The following is an 18,362-nucleotide window of genomic DNA, read 5'->3' as shown; positions in this document are numbered from 1 at the left end:
ATAATCTTCCTTATCAAAGCAGTTGAGGATGCGCCTCTATTTTTTAAAGAAGCCATTTACACTGTTTGTGATACATGTACAATTTATGAATATACATTACAAAATTATATAAAAACAAAACATTTTGCTATTGATTCACAATTGATTTTTTTTCTCCAGTACTAATAGCAAAAGGTCTACTCCAACATTGGTCCTTGTTCGTATGCGGTTTGAATTGTAATGAGTCTTTGAAATGTCTGGACAGAATCCTCTGAGTCAAGTCAGTCCAGAGATTTTTGTGAGTCAGTAAGTCCAGAGATCTTCATGAACGTCTACTGTGCCGTTTCTGGAAATGTACAATAGAGGTAGATGTCCATCCCATTAAGAGAATGTATGCACCTCTTAAGAATACACCAAACACTTGTATTTGATCCACCCCCCCATCGTCACTTCCCATGGTGGTCACACTGTATTACTTAGGCGCTACTGTGCGGTGGAGACCATTTGCGTGGGAATGTAGGAGCCGATGTCCGTTGGTGAAGGTGAGAGGAGGTGAGATTGATGACTTTCGGTGGTGTGCGATGCTGGATATAGCTCTAGGTTTTCAGATGAAACTGTTGATGAAACAAAGCGTGTCATACAAAATGTCCTTTAACTTACAATAGAATGTAAATTGGTGCTGTGTGTAGCCTGTATACCTGGCGTGGTGGGCTGCAGGAGGGAGTCTTCCTGAATGGGTGTGTCTCTGTGGTCGTCCGGATCCGAGGTTAGAATCTAACCAACACAAAAGTCACAGGTGGCATCAGACGGAATATACCAACCTCCTTTCAGTTCAGTTCAGAAATGCTTTATTGCTACTCAATATTGTCAATGACAATTCCAATGTAGAATAGATTTTATTTCTAAAATGTAGCAAATAAGATAAACACAAAAAAGAATAATCAATCAAATGAACAGTAAACAAAGCAAATTCTCCATAACCAAAATAAATATTACATGTCCAAAAAGGAGTAGGAAGAAGTATACTTATATGGTTGCTTTTCTTATAACCTAAATAAGGATCTTAATGTCGAATGATATCGCAACAATAAATATTAGGTTACTGAAAGCTGTCCATCAGCAACACATAGTGGTCCTTTGGGATTTTTTAATATAACCTCAATTTGGAGGTGCTTAACACATCCTCTCTTTTTTTTCGCTTGCTCTCTTACCCATCTCCCCTCATCTCCTCTCCATACCTGTCTGACTGCAGCAAGGCTGGTCAGGGTTCCAAGGCTGCTACTATCAGCAATGACCATGGCTTGGGACAGTAGATTGGATGACGGACATTGGGCCATGTCAGACTTACTGTACACTGCAATGGAGAGCAAAATAATATATCTTATCTCACCAAACCTGGCCTGGTAAACTAAACACTGGGTATTTGACTGGTCCAGCCTTACTGTGGCATGGGAGCGGTGCCATGGTTGCCATGAATGGACTGTGACCCATGTGACCTGAGAACTGCTGTGCAATTTGCTGTTGAGGGGAGGCATGAAGCTGCTGCTGGAAGGAGATTGGTTGAAGAGTGGTGAACCCTCCCCCTATGTTGTTGATGATGGGTAATGTCTGAGGTTGAGTGGAGGACAGACCTGTGAACCAGCAACAAAAACAACAGGGTAACACTTTACAATAAAGTACACATGATTTTGAATAGTTACCAGGGAACAAACGAGGAAGTACCCGCTAATAAACCATTAGTTATTGAGTAACTCCTAATCAAATTATATACTAGTTGATTACTTCTGAATAATGTGCAAAACGGCACATAACCAATAAGAAATCTGTGGTTATTTACATAACCCTAGTTATATGATTGCTGGACTGCTTCTCACGCCAATTGGCACACACTGAAATAATTTTACTCATTGTATCATTGACCTGGGCATGCCCCCACCTGCAGCTTATAAGCAGATGTAAGCCCCACAATATCTTCCTAGCCTCTTTCACATAAAAAAGATTAGGGCCAACAGGGTGAGAAAAATATAGGTTATATTTCATGCTGGCTCCACGTCTTACTTCGCCTATTGAATTAAAGGGCGAAGTAAGAGCGTAGCCCTGATCAATGTATGGCCCTAATAGGCCAAAAAGAAGGATACAGTACAGCCCAAACCCTGTCACACCCAGGAAGAGGGCTCAGAGGTGGAGCTGTATATAATTGTGTGTAATGCACGTGGTGAGTATTATGCACCAGGCGAGTATTATGCACCAGGCCAACATCCAGAGCTGACTAAGGCAGATGGAAGGGCTGATATCAGAGACAATTTCCTGGGCGAACAGCTACAGAAAAAGCCCTCTGGAACAACAATTAGTCTATCCAATTGATCAGATAGAGGATCTAGATTGGAGATGAAGAAATATCCCTGTGCGTAGAAACCACAGAATATACCCTACATGGAAAAGTAACAACCTGCACCAGAAACAGTAGGATGGAACTAGACTGATGTGAACGGGGGACTCCAGCACTGAGGAGTCAGGACAGAGTGAGAGATAGAACTATCAGCCATGTCCAACAGGGAGAACCAACCGGTTGAAAGGACAAAGAGGCTGCAGAGCAGATGTCCTCTACTGAAAGCCTCCTGAGAAAAGCAGATGAGGCAGTTTCTCCGAGTGGAGTGTACTCTGATCAGCGCTAGACAGACATTGTTTAAACAGAGTCCTGCCTTTAGTTGACCCCCCGTGACACACCAACAGCTGCTAGGTGGACTTGAAGCCCGTTGTGCGTACAAATAGGACACAGCAGGTGCAAGCTCTTTTCCATCTTGTCGGAATGAGGAGGCAGATAGAAGGCTTTAGGAATAATATTCTTAGAGTGAAATGAGCTTGAGACCCTTTTTGTATCACAAACAGTACTGTATTTGTAGATCTGGTATGTCATAAATGTCTAGATGTAGCTGTACTGTCTATCTGTATGTCATGTATGTCATATTATGTTATGATGAATTGAAAATGGGGGACCCTGATGTAAACAAGACTAAAGTATTTCTCTGGTCTGCATCCCCTTACCAATTGTGTGTATTGAGCTGTACTGTATTGTACCCATTCTGCAATCTGTTAATAAAATGTTCAATCAATCCATCAATCAAGCTCTGGATGTTCTTGGGGTTAAAGGCAGGGTTGGGCCTGCAGAAAGTGTTTTACCAGAGGATAGCTGGAAAGAGACCTCACCTCGCACCATGCCTGGAAAATGTGCCACTTCCCTGCCCTATGCTGTAAACAGTGGACGAAGCATGCACACTCTGGATTGTTTTAATTACAGAGGAATTAATACCTATTTTCCCTAGGCTTAGCTTCTCATCAGCCAAGCCATCAACCGCAGTCCAAGGACAGGACGATGCCACACAATACTCTGCACCTGGGATAGGTCTCTCTGAGACCATGGAATGGCGTATGGAGCTGCTAGGAGTTGCATCAGGAAAATGATAGTCCTGCACTCTAGTCTCACTCTCTCCAACAATGGATTGAGGAAAACAGGGAGAAGGCATCCACTCCCAGAGGAGGATTGTCCTTCTGTCTCACTGAAAACCACAGGGGGCAGTGTGTGGACTCTCTGCTTGCAAACAGATTCACTACACAAACCAATTCCAAACCTGTTTCACTATGTCTGGGTGTACCCTCCATTTGTCGCGGTGGGGTCCCCCTCAAGACAGTGTGAAGGGAAGAGATGCCCAAAGCCATAGTTCCACTGCTGACTGGTGGAGAAGGGAGGAGTGAACTGAGGGATCGTTTGAGCACAAGAAGCACTGCCCTCAACTCAGGCATGTTGATGTGCTGCTGGGAAGGAGCATATATTACCCACAGTGGCTCAGGAGGTAGAGCGGTCGTCTGATAGTCGGAAGGTTCCAGATTCAATTCCAGAGCAAGACACTTAACCCCTAATTGCTCCCGATGTGCAGGTTGGCACCTTGCATGGTTGCTTCTGCCATCGGTGTGTGAATATGAGTGAATGGGTGAATGTGAGGAACAAAAAATTGTAAATCGCTTTGGATAAAAGCGCTATATAAATGCACTATAAATGCGCTATATAAATGCACCATTTACCATAGAAACACCCCTTGAGAGGATCGCTGGCTCCCCCCAGTGGTTTAGGTCACTCATGACAGATGACGGAATCCTCAGCATTTTGGTCTACAAGATACACTACATGACCAAGCTACCCATGTACATGTCAAAATACTTCCCAAAGGTCAGTGAATAGCACGATCACAACACCAGAGGGAGCTCCACAAATCATGTTAAACCCAGATTCGGCTCAAACAAGGGACTAAACACGTTTCGCAATTATGTGGTGTGTCTGTGTGGTTCTCCAGCTGCACAAAGGCAGAGCAAGAGGCTCTACAGAGGGTGGTGAAGGCGGCAGGCAGGATCGTCGGGACTCCTCTACCAAACATCACCTCCGTCTTCACCTCCCGCTGCCTCCACCGCTCCAAATGTATCATCAAGGACCAGTCGCACCCAGCACATCACCTCTTTCAGCTCCTTCCCTCAGGGAGGAGATACCGGTCAATACATGCTAAGAGTACACGATTTAAGAACAGCTTTTTCCCCCAAGCAGTTAGACTGTTAAACACTCATTGACTGTCCCCTCACGTGCACCATGCACTTACCACTGCACTTGATAATCTTTGATTACCACCCATTATGCACTTTATTATTTAAAATATTCTGTTATGTACAGTGTTATGTGTTATGTGTTCATGTATGTATTATGTACTACGGTCTGTGGGAGCTCCCCTGAAATTTCGTTGTATACTGTGCAATGACAATTAAAAGTCTATTCTATGTGGAACGCCCTACCCAAAGCTGTAAAGGAATATGAATCACTACCCACTTTCAAAACCACTCTCAAAGAACACCTACGGGAGACTGCAATTCGAAACTGGCCCCTGTAAATGTCCTAACCCAACCCCCTCCAATGTACAGTAAATGACCAAGTATGGTTCTGTCAATATTCCAATGTACAGTTTTGTTTGTTACATTATTATTATATTATTGCTAGGAAAAGTACCTTCCCTTCCGCCAACCACCATGGTATTTCGGAAAATATATGTACCCGTTTGACATTTGTAAAAAATTATTCGTCTTTTGCCATTGACTACCATTCATATTTTTTCAGAAATAGGGTCCAATGGTGGTCCAGAGGAAGGGGAGGGACTTACGTCTCTATAATGTTGAAACCTGCCATCTGTTAATAAAATGTTGAATCAATCAATCAATCAATCAATGAAAGAGCGCTAGTTGTAGTATATACTGTACTGTATGCCAGATCTACCTCTTCGGAATGAGAAGAGCCTGATAGAAGACAACTAATACTTTCTGTCTCTTCATTCATCCTGTTTGAAACAGGTTTATAATGTGCAGAATCACAATACACAATACACTAGAAATGGATAGCATACACAATGTAAGGGTCCACCTGTCCTAGGACCCTCCCCTCCTTTCCGTCCTCCTCAACAGCCCCCACCTTTGCACATACTTTTCCGTGTACTTCCTCCACCTGCTGGACAATTCTCGACATTGCACCTTGTAAATTTATGTCTGCTCAAACTGTCTGTCTTTCTGAGTGTTCTCACCATCCTGCTGTCTATCCCTGTGTACCTCTTGCCCCTTGTTTTCTCTTGTCTGGTATAGCTTGTGATTATTGTCTTTAGTGTTTTGTCCCCAGTGTGTTTTGTGGTGTTATTCAGTATTTTAGCCCAGGGTGTTCAGTCTTTTCTTGTGTGTTTCCTTCCTGGTTGTCTCACCCCATGTGCGTCTCGTTTTTGCTAATTGCCCTGCTGTCTCTCTAGTGTTAATTGTTCCCCCTATATCTGGTGTGTGTTCCCTCCCCTCCATTGTCGGTTCATCGTTTGTTACTGTTGTGTTCCAAGTCCATGTTCTTTTTTTTTATCTACTTTTTCTCCCCATTTTCTATTTTTCTCCCTTCCCCAATTTCGTATTGTCCAATTCTACCCTCCCCTGTCTCGAACGTTGTTAGACCATGCCTCCCACAAGCCGGCTGCAATGTGGATGAAGCCTTGCATCACGTGTCCCCTCCGGTACTCGAGGAGGCAGCCGTCGCATCTTTTCACCTGCACAGCGCGATCTCTCAGCGGCGAGGGTCTGCGTGGGAGGGACACGCCGCCCCTGTCGCTTCCTGATTCTACTGCGCAGGCGCACCAACCGACCTGTAGGAGTCGCTGTCCACAACGTCCGATCCCCACCCACCAGCTTCCCACCCCCTAATACTGCCAATTGTATTAGTATGAACGACCAGCCAAGCTGGTAGCAACGCCGAGAGCTGGGCTCGAACCCAGCATCTCCTGCGTTGGTGCCGAGCGCCTTGCCCACTGCGCCACCTAGCCGCCCTCCAAGTCCATGTTCTTGTTCTGTCTCCTGTGATCCTGTGCGTCTTATAGTAAGTTCCTAGTGTTTTGTTTTCGTGTACAGTCCGTCTGGTTTGTTAGTGTTTTATTTGTAGTTAGGTTTATTTTTTCCCCTACCAGTTCTGCTGTGGTTTTCTGTTATGGTTTTGTATGTGCTCTCATTGTGAGCAATTCCTTGTTTTTGTTTGCTGCTGCCTTTTGAAGAAACAACATATTTGATACAATTCACCCCTGGCTCAACGTCTCGTCTGCCTATTCTCTCCTCGTCCTGTTCAGCAATTGGGTCCTCGACAACACTATCCGTAACACACAAGGTGCAATGAATGTTAATGGTTAAAGCTAGCTAAATGTATTTCCTTTTGGTTATTTTTGGCTCCTTGACACTTTATTTTGTAATGTAATGGCTCAAATTAACATTTTAACATGTTGTACATATGAGAAAAGAGTGCCTTGGGTTATAGTATGCAGTTTGTACTATAAATATATAGCACCCTTGTTGTTCACTTAGCCCTGTTAAGCAATGAGCTGATACTGCAGTAGGTGGTTGTATGCTAACTAAGCTACGCTAATTGCAACTAAAGTTAAGACATTTGTTTAAAGCACTTGGTTCATCTAACTAAAAATAGTAAGTAGAATACTTGAATACTTACCAGAGTGAAATTCCTTAAAGGAACCTGTAGAGAAATTATACATATTATATTATTATACACAAATAATGAATGTGAATGGTAATTGGCCAATAGCTATAGAATATTTCCAGTTAACCGATAAGAATACGTATGTGGGTAAATTAAAAAGATTGACACAAAAGAGATGTTTTCAGATTTTATTTTTGACAAAAGAGAAGAACACTATAATTGGATAATAAACAAATGTTTAATAAAGAAAGAGAAGAGCCTGAAAGAAGACAACAACTAATGCTTCCTGTCTTTTAATTTTTCCAGTTTGAAGCAGGTTATTACCATCTGGGGCCTGTAACATATTGATGAATTTCTAGTAATAACTAAGTAGTTATTTATCAGTAGGGTTATGCACCACTTCACTCAGGGGGAGGACATTGAGACCTGGTGATTAATGGACAGGTACTGATTCAGTACTCAGTAACAACTCAGTATGAAGCACAATCTTACTTGATGGGGCACACAATGGGTAACAAATGGACAGGTAATCATGATATCTGTTTATCTTTAAGGCCATTGATGGAAAATTGCCACCAGGCATAGCCTATATCATAATGATGCTAGATTGGAATTATGGACCTTATCTGACCCGCTCAAATCAGTCTGAACTTGGTAACTCTGTCTTTTGTTTTTATGCACCAGTTTGCTGGAATGATATTCAACTCACACTAAAAATGAATACCCCACTATCATTATGAACAATTCAAAAACGTGATCACAAATCTCCCTACCTCCTTATATATTGTTTCATTCATGTGTCACAATGATAATAATTCAGCGTTATATTCATTTTAAATCTTAAAACAGTAACTGGACATGTCTTGTTTGTCAGAATTTAAAATCAGGTGTGTTCATGGTGAAAGGAGGGCCTTTTTGCATAGTACCTATGGATGTGCATGTAACCTGCTTTTATGAAATTTTCTTTTGTAGGAATGCTTCTCAATGTGTTTTAAAGCCTTTACAGTACACAAGGTATGGCCAGCATTGTCACAGGGTCATAATGAAGTAATGATTTGTTATTGGTTAAGTGCCGTTTTGTGCATTATTCAGAAGTAATTAAGAACTATGCATAAGTAAAGAACCATTATAAGGATTCACAGATAGCCACAAACAATGAATTACATATTCATTAACATTTGAATGAATGATTCTCAATTAAATAATTATTAGCTACTCTATAAAACAGAGGTGTGGACTCGAGTCACATGACTTGTATGACTTCAGAGTCAATAAAATCATAAAAGACTTGCAACTCGACTTTGACTTTAACACCATGACTTGTGACTTTGACTTGAAAGTCTTGTTAATAAAGTATGCCATGAAAAGTGTAAAGCAAATCAACTTAATTTCCCTGATTACAGTTGAATCATCTAAATGTAATATACATTACATTTGTAAATAACGCATTAGGAATAGTTTAGGACTCAAAACCCTAAGTTTCATATTTGTGACTTGCTTGAGACCTTTCTCTACTTGGCACTTGACTTGGGTGTAAAGTTGAGTGTAAAGACTTGAGACTTGTTTTGGGATTTGCAAAACAATAACTTGGTCCCACCTCTGCTATAAAATGTGATTAGGGGTTACTACCTGTTCATTAACATAATAGCTAACAGTCGTTTTTCAATTAACTAATCATTAGCTACTCTATATAAATTATTATATTATACTATAAAAATGTATTAGGAGTTACTCAAGAACTGTCCATTAATTACTAGCAGTTAGTTCCTCATTTGTTCCATGGTAACTACTCTTGTGTAGTTGTGTAGTTGTGTGTACCTTATTGTAAAGTGTTACCATCAACGGGAAAAGACAACATTCTATCAAAGCGTCAGATGGAGACAGCTGTCAGTTGTTGTTGTTGTGTGTTGTGTAGGGTAGGACAAGTTACCTATGAGAAGAGAGGACTCTCCCAGACTCATGACGCTGGGTAGGGAGGCCATTATGAGCCCCTGGTGAGGGACAGGTGATGCAGTCAGGTTGTGCAGTGAGGTCAGAGTGCTTACTGGGGGCAGGGGGCCACCACCAGATACCTGAGACCAGAGGAGACATGATGGTGATGAGTGGTGGCAGGTTTACATGATACTAGTATGAGATGCTGATGACCATGATAGATGTTCTCACTGGTTTCGGATGATGCATCTCCAGGAGTGTGTGGCTGGGCTCCAGTTGGACAGGACTGGCCACCAGGCGTCCCCCCAAGCCCCTGTCCCCGCCATTACTCCTGATTAAATTGTCACATGAGATGTGATGGCTATACTTCATACCTAAAAAGAAGACATTGTGCTGAATTGTGATCTGACCCCAACCTTGTGTTCTTAATCGAAATAGAGTGTTGATCCATTTCTGAATTGGGGCAGCTGGTTCTTCTGGGGGAGTTCTTACCTTGTCCAGGGCTTGTTGAGAGGGTGTGGTTAGAGGAGCTTACTGGTTGACTGTTATAAGGTGTATCAAGAGCAAGCTTATGGCGGAAGGCCTCCTCTTTGCGGCGGTTGGCGAACCAGTTATACACTCTGACCTCTGTGACGAGGTTAGAGCCCAGGCCAGCTAGCTGGGATGGAGACACTCCCCTCTGTAGACACTCAGCCCTGCATGAGGAAGAGCACAACACAGTGTAGGGCTTTAAACTGTTGCAGACAAAGCCACAATCAAACTGTAAAACATGTTTGAAATTAGATAAATAGATATCCTGAAAATATTGTCCTGCAAACACCAGTAACTGCAAGTAAGTAGTAAAAGAGAAAAATTGAAGTAAAAAAATATATATAATAATAATAATAATAATAATAATAATAATAATAATAATAATAATAATAATAATAATAATAATAATAATAATAATAATAATAATAATAATAATAATAATAATAATAATAATAATAATAATAATAATAATAATAATAATAATAATAATAATAGAGTTTACCTTCTATACCACCAAATGCATTGGTGGTACACAAGTAGATATTCTATAATGTGCTAATAATTCATAATTATTTGTACTGTTATACCTATTATAAACTTTGAAGTTATTTTTCTCGGTTTTACTACTTTGTAGTAGTACTGTTGTTTGCCTTTTTAGGTGAGGGCAGTATAGTTAGGAGGTTGTTTTTGGGTGTCTTCTTATCATCTCTATCTCACCTGTTACACTCCTCCACTAACCCCTCTCTCTCTTCCTTGCTGGGGTTCTTTTGACGTTCATAGGCATGGAAGAGGATCTGCTGGGATGCAGGGCCCCATTTGAACCTGTTCCTGCGTCCCTTCCTGACCTCCTCTCCTTGTTCCTCGCCAGATGCAAGACCATGTCTGGCATTGGTGAATTCTGTATGGGGACGGTCAGTGAAGGTTATCATGTTATATTGTCTTCAAAGGCTTTATCCTACTCTTAACCAAGTGTCTGAGCCTAGCGGTCTAATGATAGCATAATGTTTGTTTATGTGTTTGTTTAAAAAATAATAAAAAAAAAAAAAAAAAACATTGTGATTTAAGGTGATAGCTCACCAATAAGGGCTTCGTAAATAAACAAATACCAATTATTATTGCGCCTCTCTCTGCAAGAGAAGATCAACCAACCATATCATACTGTACATAGCAATGACATTGTACAGCAATGACAACATGAGAACATGACTCTGACAGTGGTAGCTCTCTGAATACTCACGCTGGTTGATTTCACCCTGCTTCTTCACATACCAGCTGTACAGAGCGGCCCGTTTCTGGTTCTTCATGGGCGTGCCCTTGTTGAGGTGCTGGGAGAGATGGGACTGATTTAGACCTGTGGACTCTACCACCTCTCGCTGAGGGAGGTTGTGCTGCTGCATGTAGGATTTCACCAGCTTTGCAACACGCCAAGGGTCCTCTCTGGTTACAGATGGGACACAGATACACAAACACAGACACAGGCATGAGAATATACAGTAGGTATGAATTAGATTATGTATGGAAACATGTACACAATATAAGCACACAAAGAGAAAACATGGCTTGCAAGGGAGGGAAATGGAGAGGCGTATTATTGACTGAGAGAGATAAGAGGAAACGCAATAGGGCAAAGTCCGCCTCTCTTAGGTCACTGGAGAATAATAAAAAACACTGAACAATTTATGAGCCTTCATTTGTTACTTTATAACTCACATTTCAGGGGTAAGCTAAATATACAAAACGTCAGGACAGACTAAATGCAAATGTTTTGTTGAAATCTATGTTTTAGGATGACTGTGGCTGTTCACAAGTAACGTTAGTTGTTGAGACCTTTTACTTTTTATGTATTTATTTATTTTTAACTTCTTTTATTTTTTTACTTCCAGATCCATATCAATTGGTTGACTTTATTTGATATGTCATGAAAGCGATAACATTGCCATATCCAAATGCTGGTATTACAAATATATAATATATTAGTATGAGAAAAACCACTTGTGCCTTATGTAAACACGGCCACCCACGCCCAGCCCAGCTCTATTAATCTTAACCCAAGCATGTTGCTCATTTATTAAGAAATGGCCAGAGAAGAATGATGGCGTGGGTAATTAGTAACCAGGAAAGGAGGAACTCTCCTTTAAATTCACCTCAGGGGCCAGGAGAGATCACAGAGAGGGAGAGAGAGAACAGGAGAAGGAGAGAATGGGAGAGAGAGGGGACACCAAACTTGAGAAGTACCAAGATTAAAGGAATAGAAAAAGGATATTATCAGGTAAACTAAATGCTGTTTCAACTCTTTAGTGCTTAGGCTTTGGTGCTGGGGGCAGGGGAAAGCAGACAGGAGAGTGAGGGAAGTTAGACGAGTGATGACTGTTTAAGGTTTTTTCAAAGGATACACATAGTGAAAGAAAAGTGGGAAGAATAGTCTTATAGAGTAGGGAACCGCCACTGTAGACAGACTATATGGCGGCGGTTCTCAAAGAGAGGCTTCCAGGGTTCCCCAGCAAAATGGGGAATAGTTTCATTTCACTGGAAGTTAGCACAATGAGAGTATGTATACGAATGATTACAGGTTTCACTCTCTCCCCACCTACAGTATAAACAGGCGTGGAATTCTGGACTAAATCATATCTAACAAACAACAGACTGGTAGGTCTTCTTAGATGGGGGTCCCGGGGACGAGACCTTATCAAAAGGGGGTCTGTGGCCTGTGACAATGTTGTGTTTGATAACTGCGGCTGCTATAGGGTACGAGATCTACTTACTGCAGTAGCTGGTCAACTGCAGCCCTCTGCCGCGCTGCCTCCTCTGGCGGAAGCCTCTCCAGATCCCGGAAAATGGGTGGTGGAAAATCCATGTCGCCGTCCTCTGAGCTCTCTCCATCCCCCCGCTCTCCCTTCTCTGCCCCAGGACCGGCCCTCTCTCGCTCCAGTTCCCCTATGGCCTGGACCAGGACGTCCCGTGACAGTCCGGAGCCCAACAGGGCCCAGATCAGCTGCTCCTGGAGAGCGGACAGGCGACCCGACGGCCTGGCCTTGGCTCCCCTGCTCCTCTCCTCTCCCTCCATTACACTGATGGCCAAGTCTTACCTCGCTACCGCCGTGCAAACAAACACACACACACAGCCTCTCATACGCGCTACCACACACACACTAATGGCAGCCGTACACTCAGCATATGGCCTTGTTGTATTTGTTAGCCCTCTTCAGCTCAGGAATAGAGAACTATGTTTCATTTTCCCTGTTTGACTTGCCTCTGGTTGTGTTCGGAGCCGTCTGGTTTTAGCTCTCCACCTGCTGTTTTGCTCTCAAAGGTCATTTTTTTTTGTTACCTTCCTCCCCTTCACCCCCTCCTCCTTACAGGCTCCATGTGAACTTTGTCCCCTGCTCCCTCAGGCCCCAACAGTGAACAAAGTGCAGTCAAAACAATAAATGAAAATTAAATTATGTTACAGCCCCATGCAGGGCTGTATAGGCACCTGTTTATCTCTCAAGCCAAACACCCGAGTTAGACAAGGTAAAAGTTCTCCCAAACATTATATCCACCCATAAATAATTTTACAGTTAAATAAATGTTTAGGCCTTGCTATCCTATCTGTTAATGGTATTATGAAATAATTTCGTTTTATTTCTTATTATCCAAAAAAATTACAGTATATTAGGGCACATGCTTAAAACATGGCCAGTATAAGGATAATAAGGCCTAAGTATATGACTACTGAAGTAAAAACAGACGCTCTTTGTCTTTAATACCACTAGAGAGCACTGTTGTATAAACGTTGACTGGTTGTGACCTATTGAGTTTCTAACTGAACGTCTCAGTATTGTGAGGTAATCTTAACACCAGAGTCTGTGAATACTACAAACCTTAGGTTTATATGTGTCGAACTTCCGTGCCATTGGGCACGTCGGGGGAGCAAGTCACCATGATCCTGATGAATTGAAAATGGGGGACCCTGATGTAAACAAGACGAAAGTCTTTCTCTGGTCTGCATCCCCTTAACAATTGTGTGTATTGAGCTGTACTGTATTGTACCCATTCTGCAATCTGTTAATACAGTTTTCAATCAATCAATCAATCAATCAATCAATCAATCAATCAATCAATCAATCAATCAATCAATCAATCAATGATAACAACAACCTCCTTCTCTCTGTCTGTCCACCTGTTGATTTGCCCCCTTGCTGATATTCTCAAGGCTCTTACTGTAGCTCACTTTCATAACCAAAATAATGGGGTTTATAGTATCCTCATCTCATATCTCCCCCAAAGGTTCTTCTACTCTGGAAAATCACCAATAGGCTAAATCACCAGTAAAACGCCTGGAATTAAATAGTGTCAAACATTCATCTATCACCAAAGGTGTAAAACACTGTGAGTAATAACTCTGCAATGTCTTAATACAGAAGTCTGGAAAAGTAAGTACTGCATTTTCCTTTTATTGAAAATGTGTAGGGACTAGGGACCCATATAAGGCACAAATAAACACTACTCAGATACTTTTCAAATAGTAAGACCTTTGCAAGTCTATTCCTTTATGACTTGTTGCCTGTGTTCATTATGTGAACAGCGGTGATACTGAATCATGAACATGCTGTTCTGGAACTCATACTCGAAAGCAGGGGCGTTTTTAGGGTTAGAAAACATTGGGCAATTTTTTTTAAGCACAGAAATACGCAATTTTAGAGTAATTAGAGATGAATACTGAATAACTAGAATCATTAGAGGTTCTCAAAGTGAGGTCCAGGTCCATGAGAGGGATCAGTCCCCATAGAAAATTCAAAGTTAACAGGACCAAATCATCAGTTTCTTATTTATTTATTTAGCCAGATAAAACATTGATCTGGTCCAAGAAGCCCCAACAGGAGTACAAATATACACACATATATATATATATATATATATATATATATATATATATATATATATATATATATATATATATATATATATATATATACATATACTGTACATACATACACATATACACCAATAACAAAATAAAAACACAGTTAAGAATCATACACATAAGCAAATAAACAAACAAACAAACATATGCACAGCCTATGTACAAAATAAATAAACAATTCATCTCTAGTCTTTACAGTTTTCTTCAATTACATAAACACTCAAATCAAAAGTATTACACAATTATCAAAACCTTACACTCAAGGAGCAAAATATAGGCCCAGATTTGCACCCCTACAATGTCAGCCTCACTTTTTGCAAAACAATACACACAGTGATTTGCAAAACACTAAACACACTTGCATTACATTAGACACAGAATGTCAAATTACCACACATATGAGCCAATTGGTTAAACACAGCCATCAGATGCACAAACACACCATTGCTTAATTGTAGATACACAATCAGGTTTAAGCACTATAAAAATGCAGCAGGTGAGTTCACCTGTCTTCAACCAAAATGGAAGGAGAGTGAAGTACTGTACACAGAGAACGTGAAAATATACAATACATTCACCAAACACTACACAAGACAACCAATGATGCAGACTGATGAAAATATACATTTTCTCCCATTTTCCCAAATCAGTCAACATGTCAACATGGAGAATCACAACAAAAAATTATCTTGCCAGATCCAGCTAGGCAAAGAGATAATGTCCAGTATTTTCTGTTTAAATCTTTTCAAAAAAAAATTGTGTTACTGTAATTTTAACCTGTACTGGATACAGTATTTTATGTTTGTCTGATATTTGCTGAGCTTACAGGGTTGTGCACATAGTAGCATGAAAACTGGGACATGTATTGTTGTGATTCTCCATGTTGAAATGTTGACTGATTTGGTTATATGGAGAGAACATTTATATTTTCATCAGTCTGCATCATTGATTTGGGTATATGGAGAGAAAATGTTATTTTTTTCATCAGTCTGCATCATTGATTTGGGTATATGTAGATAAATAAATTATATTTTCATCAGTCTACAGCATTGGTCTTGTGTAGTGTTTGGTGAATTTATTGTATATTTGCATATTCTCTGCGTACTTCACTTACAGTACTCTAATCACTGAGAAGTAGAATTGCTAAATGTGTTTTAGGTTAAGCACAGCAGTGTGTGTAACTAGTTCAAACAGAATTAAGTCATTATGTAACGTGTGTTTCATATGGTAACAAAATTAGTGTATGGTTTTGACAAGTGTTTAATTTAGCAAAGGATCTGAGGTGTTCTGATAATTGTGTGTGTGGTTGTGCTAATTGTGTGTTTTGAAACACCGGGCCCCGTTTTCAAAATCATGCTTAGGCAATCGAAAAAAAACTTTCATTTTCATTATATACATATGTTTCAGTCTTCTCATAAAAAAAAGATTTGATTTTTGGGTCTTTTCCTGCCTTTGGTCCGCTTTGCATTCACATCTCAAATGAACCGCAGCAGGGTTCACTTGCAAGAGTGAATGAGCTTTCACACCACCCCAAACCAACCGGACTATCCGAGGTTCGATTAAAGCTTATTATAGGACACTGGACATGGGTATGGATGGCTCCAGGTGCTGCTGCGTTAAAGTGCACATCTTCAATATCTGTACTATTTAAAAGCACAGTGCAGGACACACTCAAAGGTTATCGCACCTCAGAGATGGCAGTGGACATGTATGACAGGACAAAGGCCATATGTAATGGCCTTTGGATTGAGGAACATACTACCAGCCAAAGGAGGAAGCAGAAAAGGATGGACGAGTATGTAGTTGAGTCATCTTGTGGCACAAGCTCAGACCTCAGCTCAGGAGATCAGCTGAGACAGAGACTGTTCTATCCAGTCGTCGACAGAATGCTGCAAGAGCTTGAGAGCAGGTTCTCATGAGTTGGATAACAACTTATGAGAGGCATACAGGCATGTTATCCAGCCTCAGATCAGTTTCTCTCAGTGGAATTGCTGCAACCCCTCGCCACACATTACAATATCCAACTATTGCCAGAGGAGATCACAGTTGCAAAGTGTTTCCTGGTCAGGACAGGCAGAGATGCAGTCCCTACTATCCAAAGTGTCTTTTCCCTCCTGGATGATAATAATAATAATAATAATAATAATAATAATAATAATAATAATAATAATAATAATAATAATAATAATATAATAATAATAATAATAATAATAATAATAATAATAATAATAATAATAATAATAATGCATTTGATTTATAAGGCGCCTTTCAGGACACTAAAAAAAAGTCCACAAATCGGTGAATGAAAGAATTATAGGATCAAATGAAAACGACTTACTAAAAATGTTTAAAAGTACTAACAACCAACAAAAAATACCAAACACTAACAAACATTCAGCACAGACAATGGGGATGCTGACATAAAAAAAAAAAAAAATTTTTTTTTTTTTTTTTTTTTTTAGATCCGGGGCTAGGAGAAAAACATCCGGGGCTAAAGCCCCGGAAGCCCAGGGCTAAAGCCCCGGAAGCCCAGGGCTAACGACGCCACTGCTCGAAAGCCCCTGCAGGTGGCGTTGGGCTATGCTATGCAGTACCTACACATACCCACAGTATCTGACTTAATACAGTACCTACATACACCTACAGTATCTGACTTCATGCAGTACCTATATACATCACCTACAGTACAGTATCAGACTTCATGCAGTACCTACACACACCTACAGTATCTGACTTCATGCATTACCTATATACACCTACAGTACAGTATCTGACTTCATGCATTACCTATATACACCTACAGTATATGACTTAATACAGTACCTACACATACCTACAGTATCTGACTTAATACAGTACCTACACATACCTACAGTATCTGACTTAATACAGTACCTACACACACCTACAGTATCTGACTTCATGCATTACCTATATACACCTACAGTACAGTATCTGACTTCATGCATTACCTATATACACCTACAGTATATGACTTAATACAGTACCTACACATACCTACAGTATCTGACTTAATACAGTACCTACACATACCTACAGTATCTGACTTCATGCATTACCTACATACACCTACAGTATCTGACTTCATGCAGTACCTATAAATTATACACACCTACAGTACAGTATCTGACGTCATGCAATACCTACATACACCTACAGTATCTGACTTCATGCAGTACCTATATACACACCTACAGTACAGTATCTGACTTCATGCAGTACCTACACACACCTACAGTACAGTATCAGACTTCATGCAGTATACATACAGTACACCTAAAGTACAGTATCTGACTTTATGCAGTGGCTACACACACCTACAGTATCCGACTTCATGCAGTACCTATATACACCTAGGCTTCTAACTTAATACAGTACCTACACAGTAATACAGTACCTACACATACCTCCTTCACAATGGTTATAACTTATTATTATGTATTGTTTTTACTTTTGTTTAACTGTGTTAATAAATAAATACAAAAAAAAATACCTACAGTAGCCGGCTTCATGGAATTCTTTGTGTTGAGTGTAAGATGTGATATTTCTTCCTGGCAACTACCAGATTTCTACCAGCCTTTTCTTTGTGTCCTTTTCCTTGTCTCTCCCAGAGGAAGTTAGAATGGATGATAGGGTATTAGGGAACCAAGCAGGAGAAAGGGCAGAGTGCAGGAAAACCTTGGAGGTAGTCCCTCCTTATCCCTCTCCCTCTCTCTTCTCCTTCTATCTGTAACACCCATTCTTTCTCTCTCTCTCTCTCTCTCTCTCTCTCTCTCTCTCTCTCTCTCTCTCTCTCTCTCTCTCTCTCCCTCTCTCTCTCTCTCCCCCTCTCTCTCTCTCTCTCCCCCTCTCTCTCTCTCTCTCTCTCTCTCTCTCTCTCTGGATCACCTTGTACTATTCTCAGGTTCAGCCTATCACCACCTTTTTGTGTGGAGCTCTTGTTACCCCACC

At 40.7% G+C, this 18,362-nt stretch overlaps 1 protein-coding gene across 1 annotated transcript; it reads right to left on the bottom strand.

The window, feature by feature from the left end:
• Positions 1-462: 462 nt before the first annotated feature.
• On the bottom strand, positions 463-12,548 carry hnf1a (HNF1 homeobox a; the record flags this gene model as incomplete). The annotated part of the gene is made up of 10 exons (XM_084315558.1): positions 463-593; positions 678-753; positions 1,218-1,333; positions 1,422-1,610; positions 8,952-9,093; positions 9,185-9,327; positions 9,446-9,648; positions 10,202-10,382; positions 10,722-10,921; positions 12,247-12,548. The coding sequence occupies 10 exons, from the start codon at positions 12,546-12,548 to the stop codon at positions 463-465; spliced, it is 1,683 nt and encodes a 560-aa protein (XP_084171684.1).
• Positions 12,549-18,362: the final 5,814 nt, after the last annotated feature.

Source organism: Notolepis coatsorum, assembly GCF_963971535.1.
Source record: "Notolepis coatsorum genome assembly, chromosome: 1".
Classification (NCBI taxonomy): Eukaryota; Metazoa; Chordata; class Actinopteri; order Aulopiformes; family Paralepididae; genus Notolepis; species Notolepis coatsorum.
The sequence above is the reverse complement of the archived record's forward strand: the minus strand, read 5'-3'. Positions and strand labels throughout refer to the sequence as shown.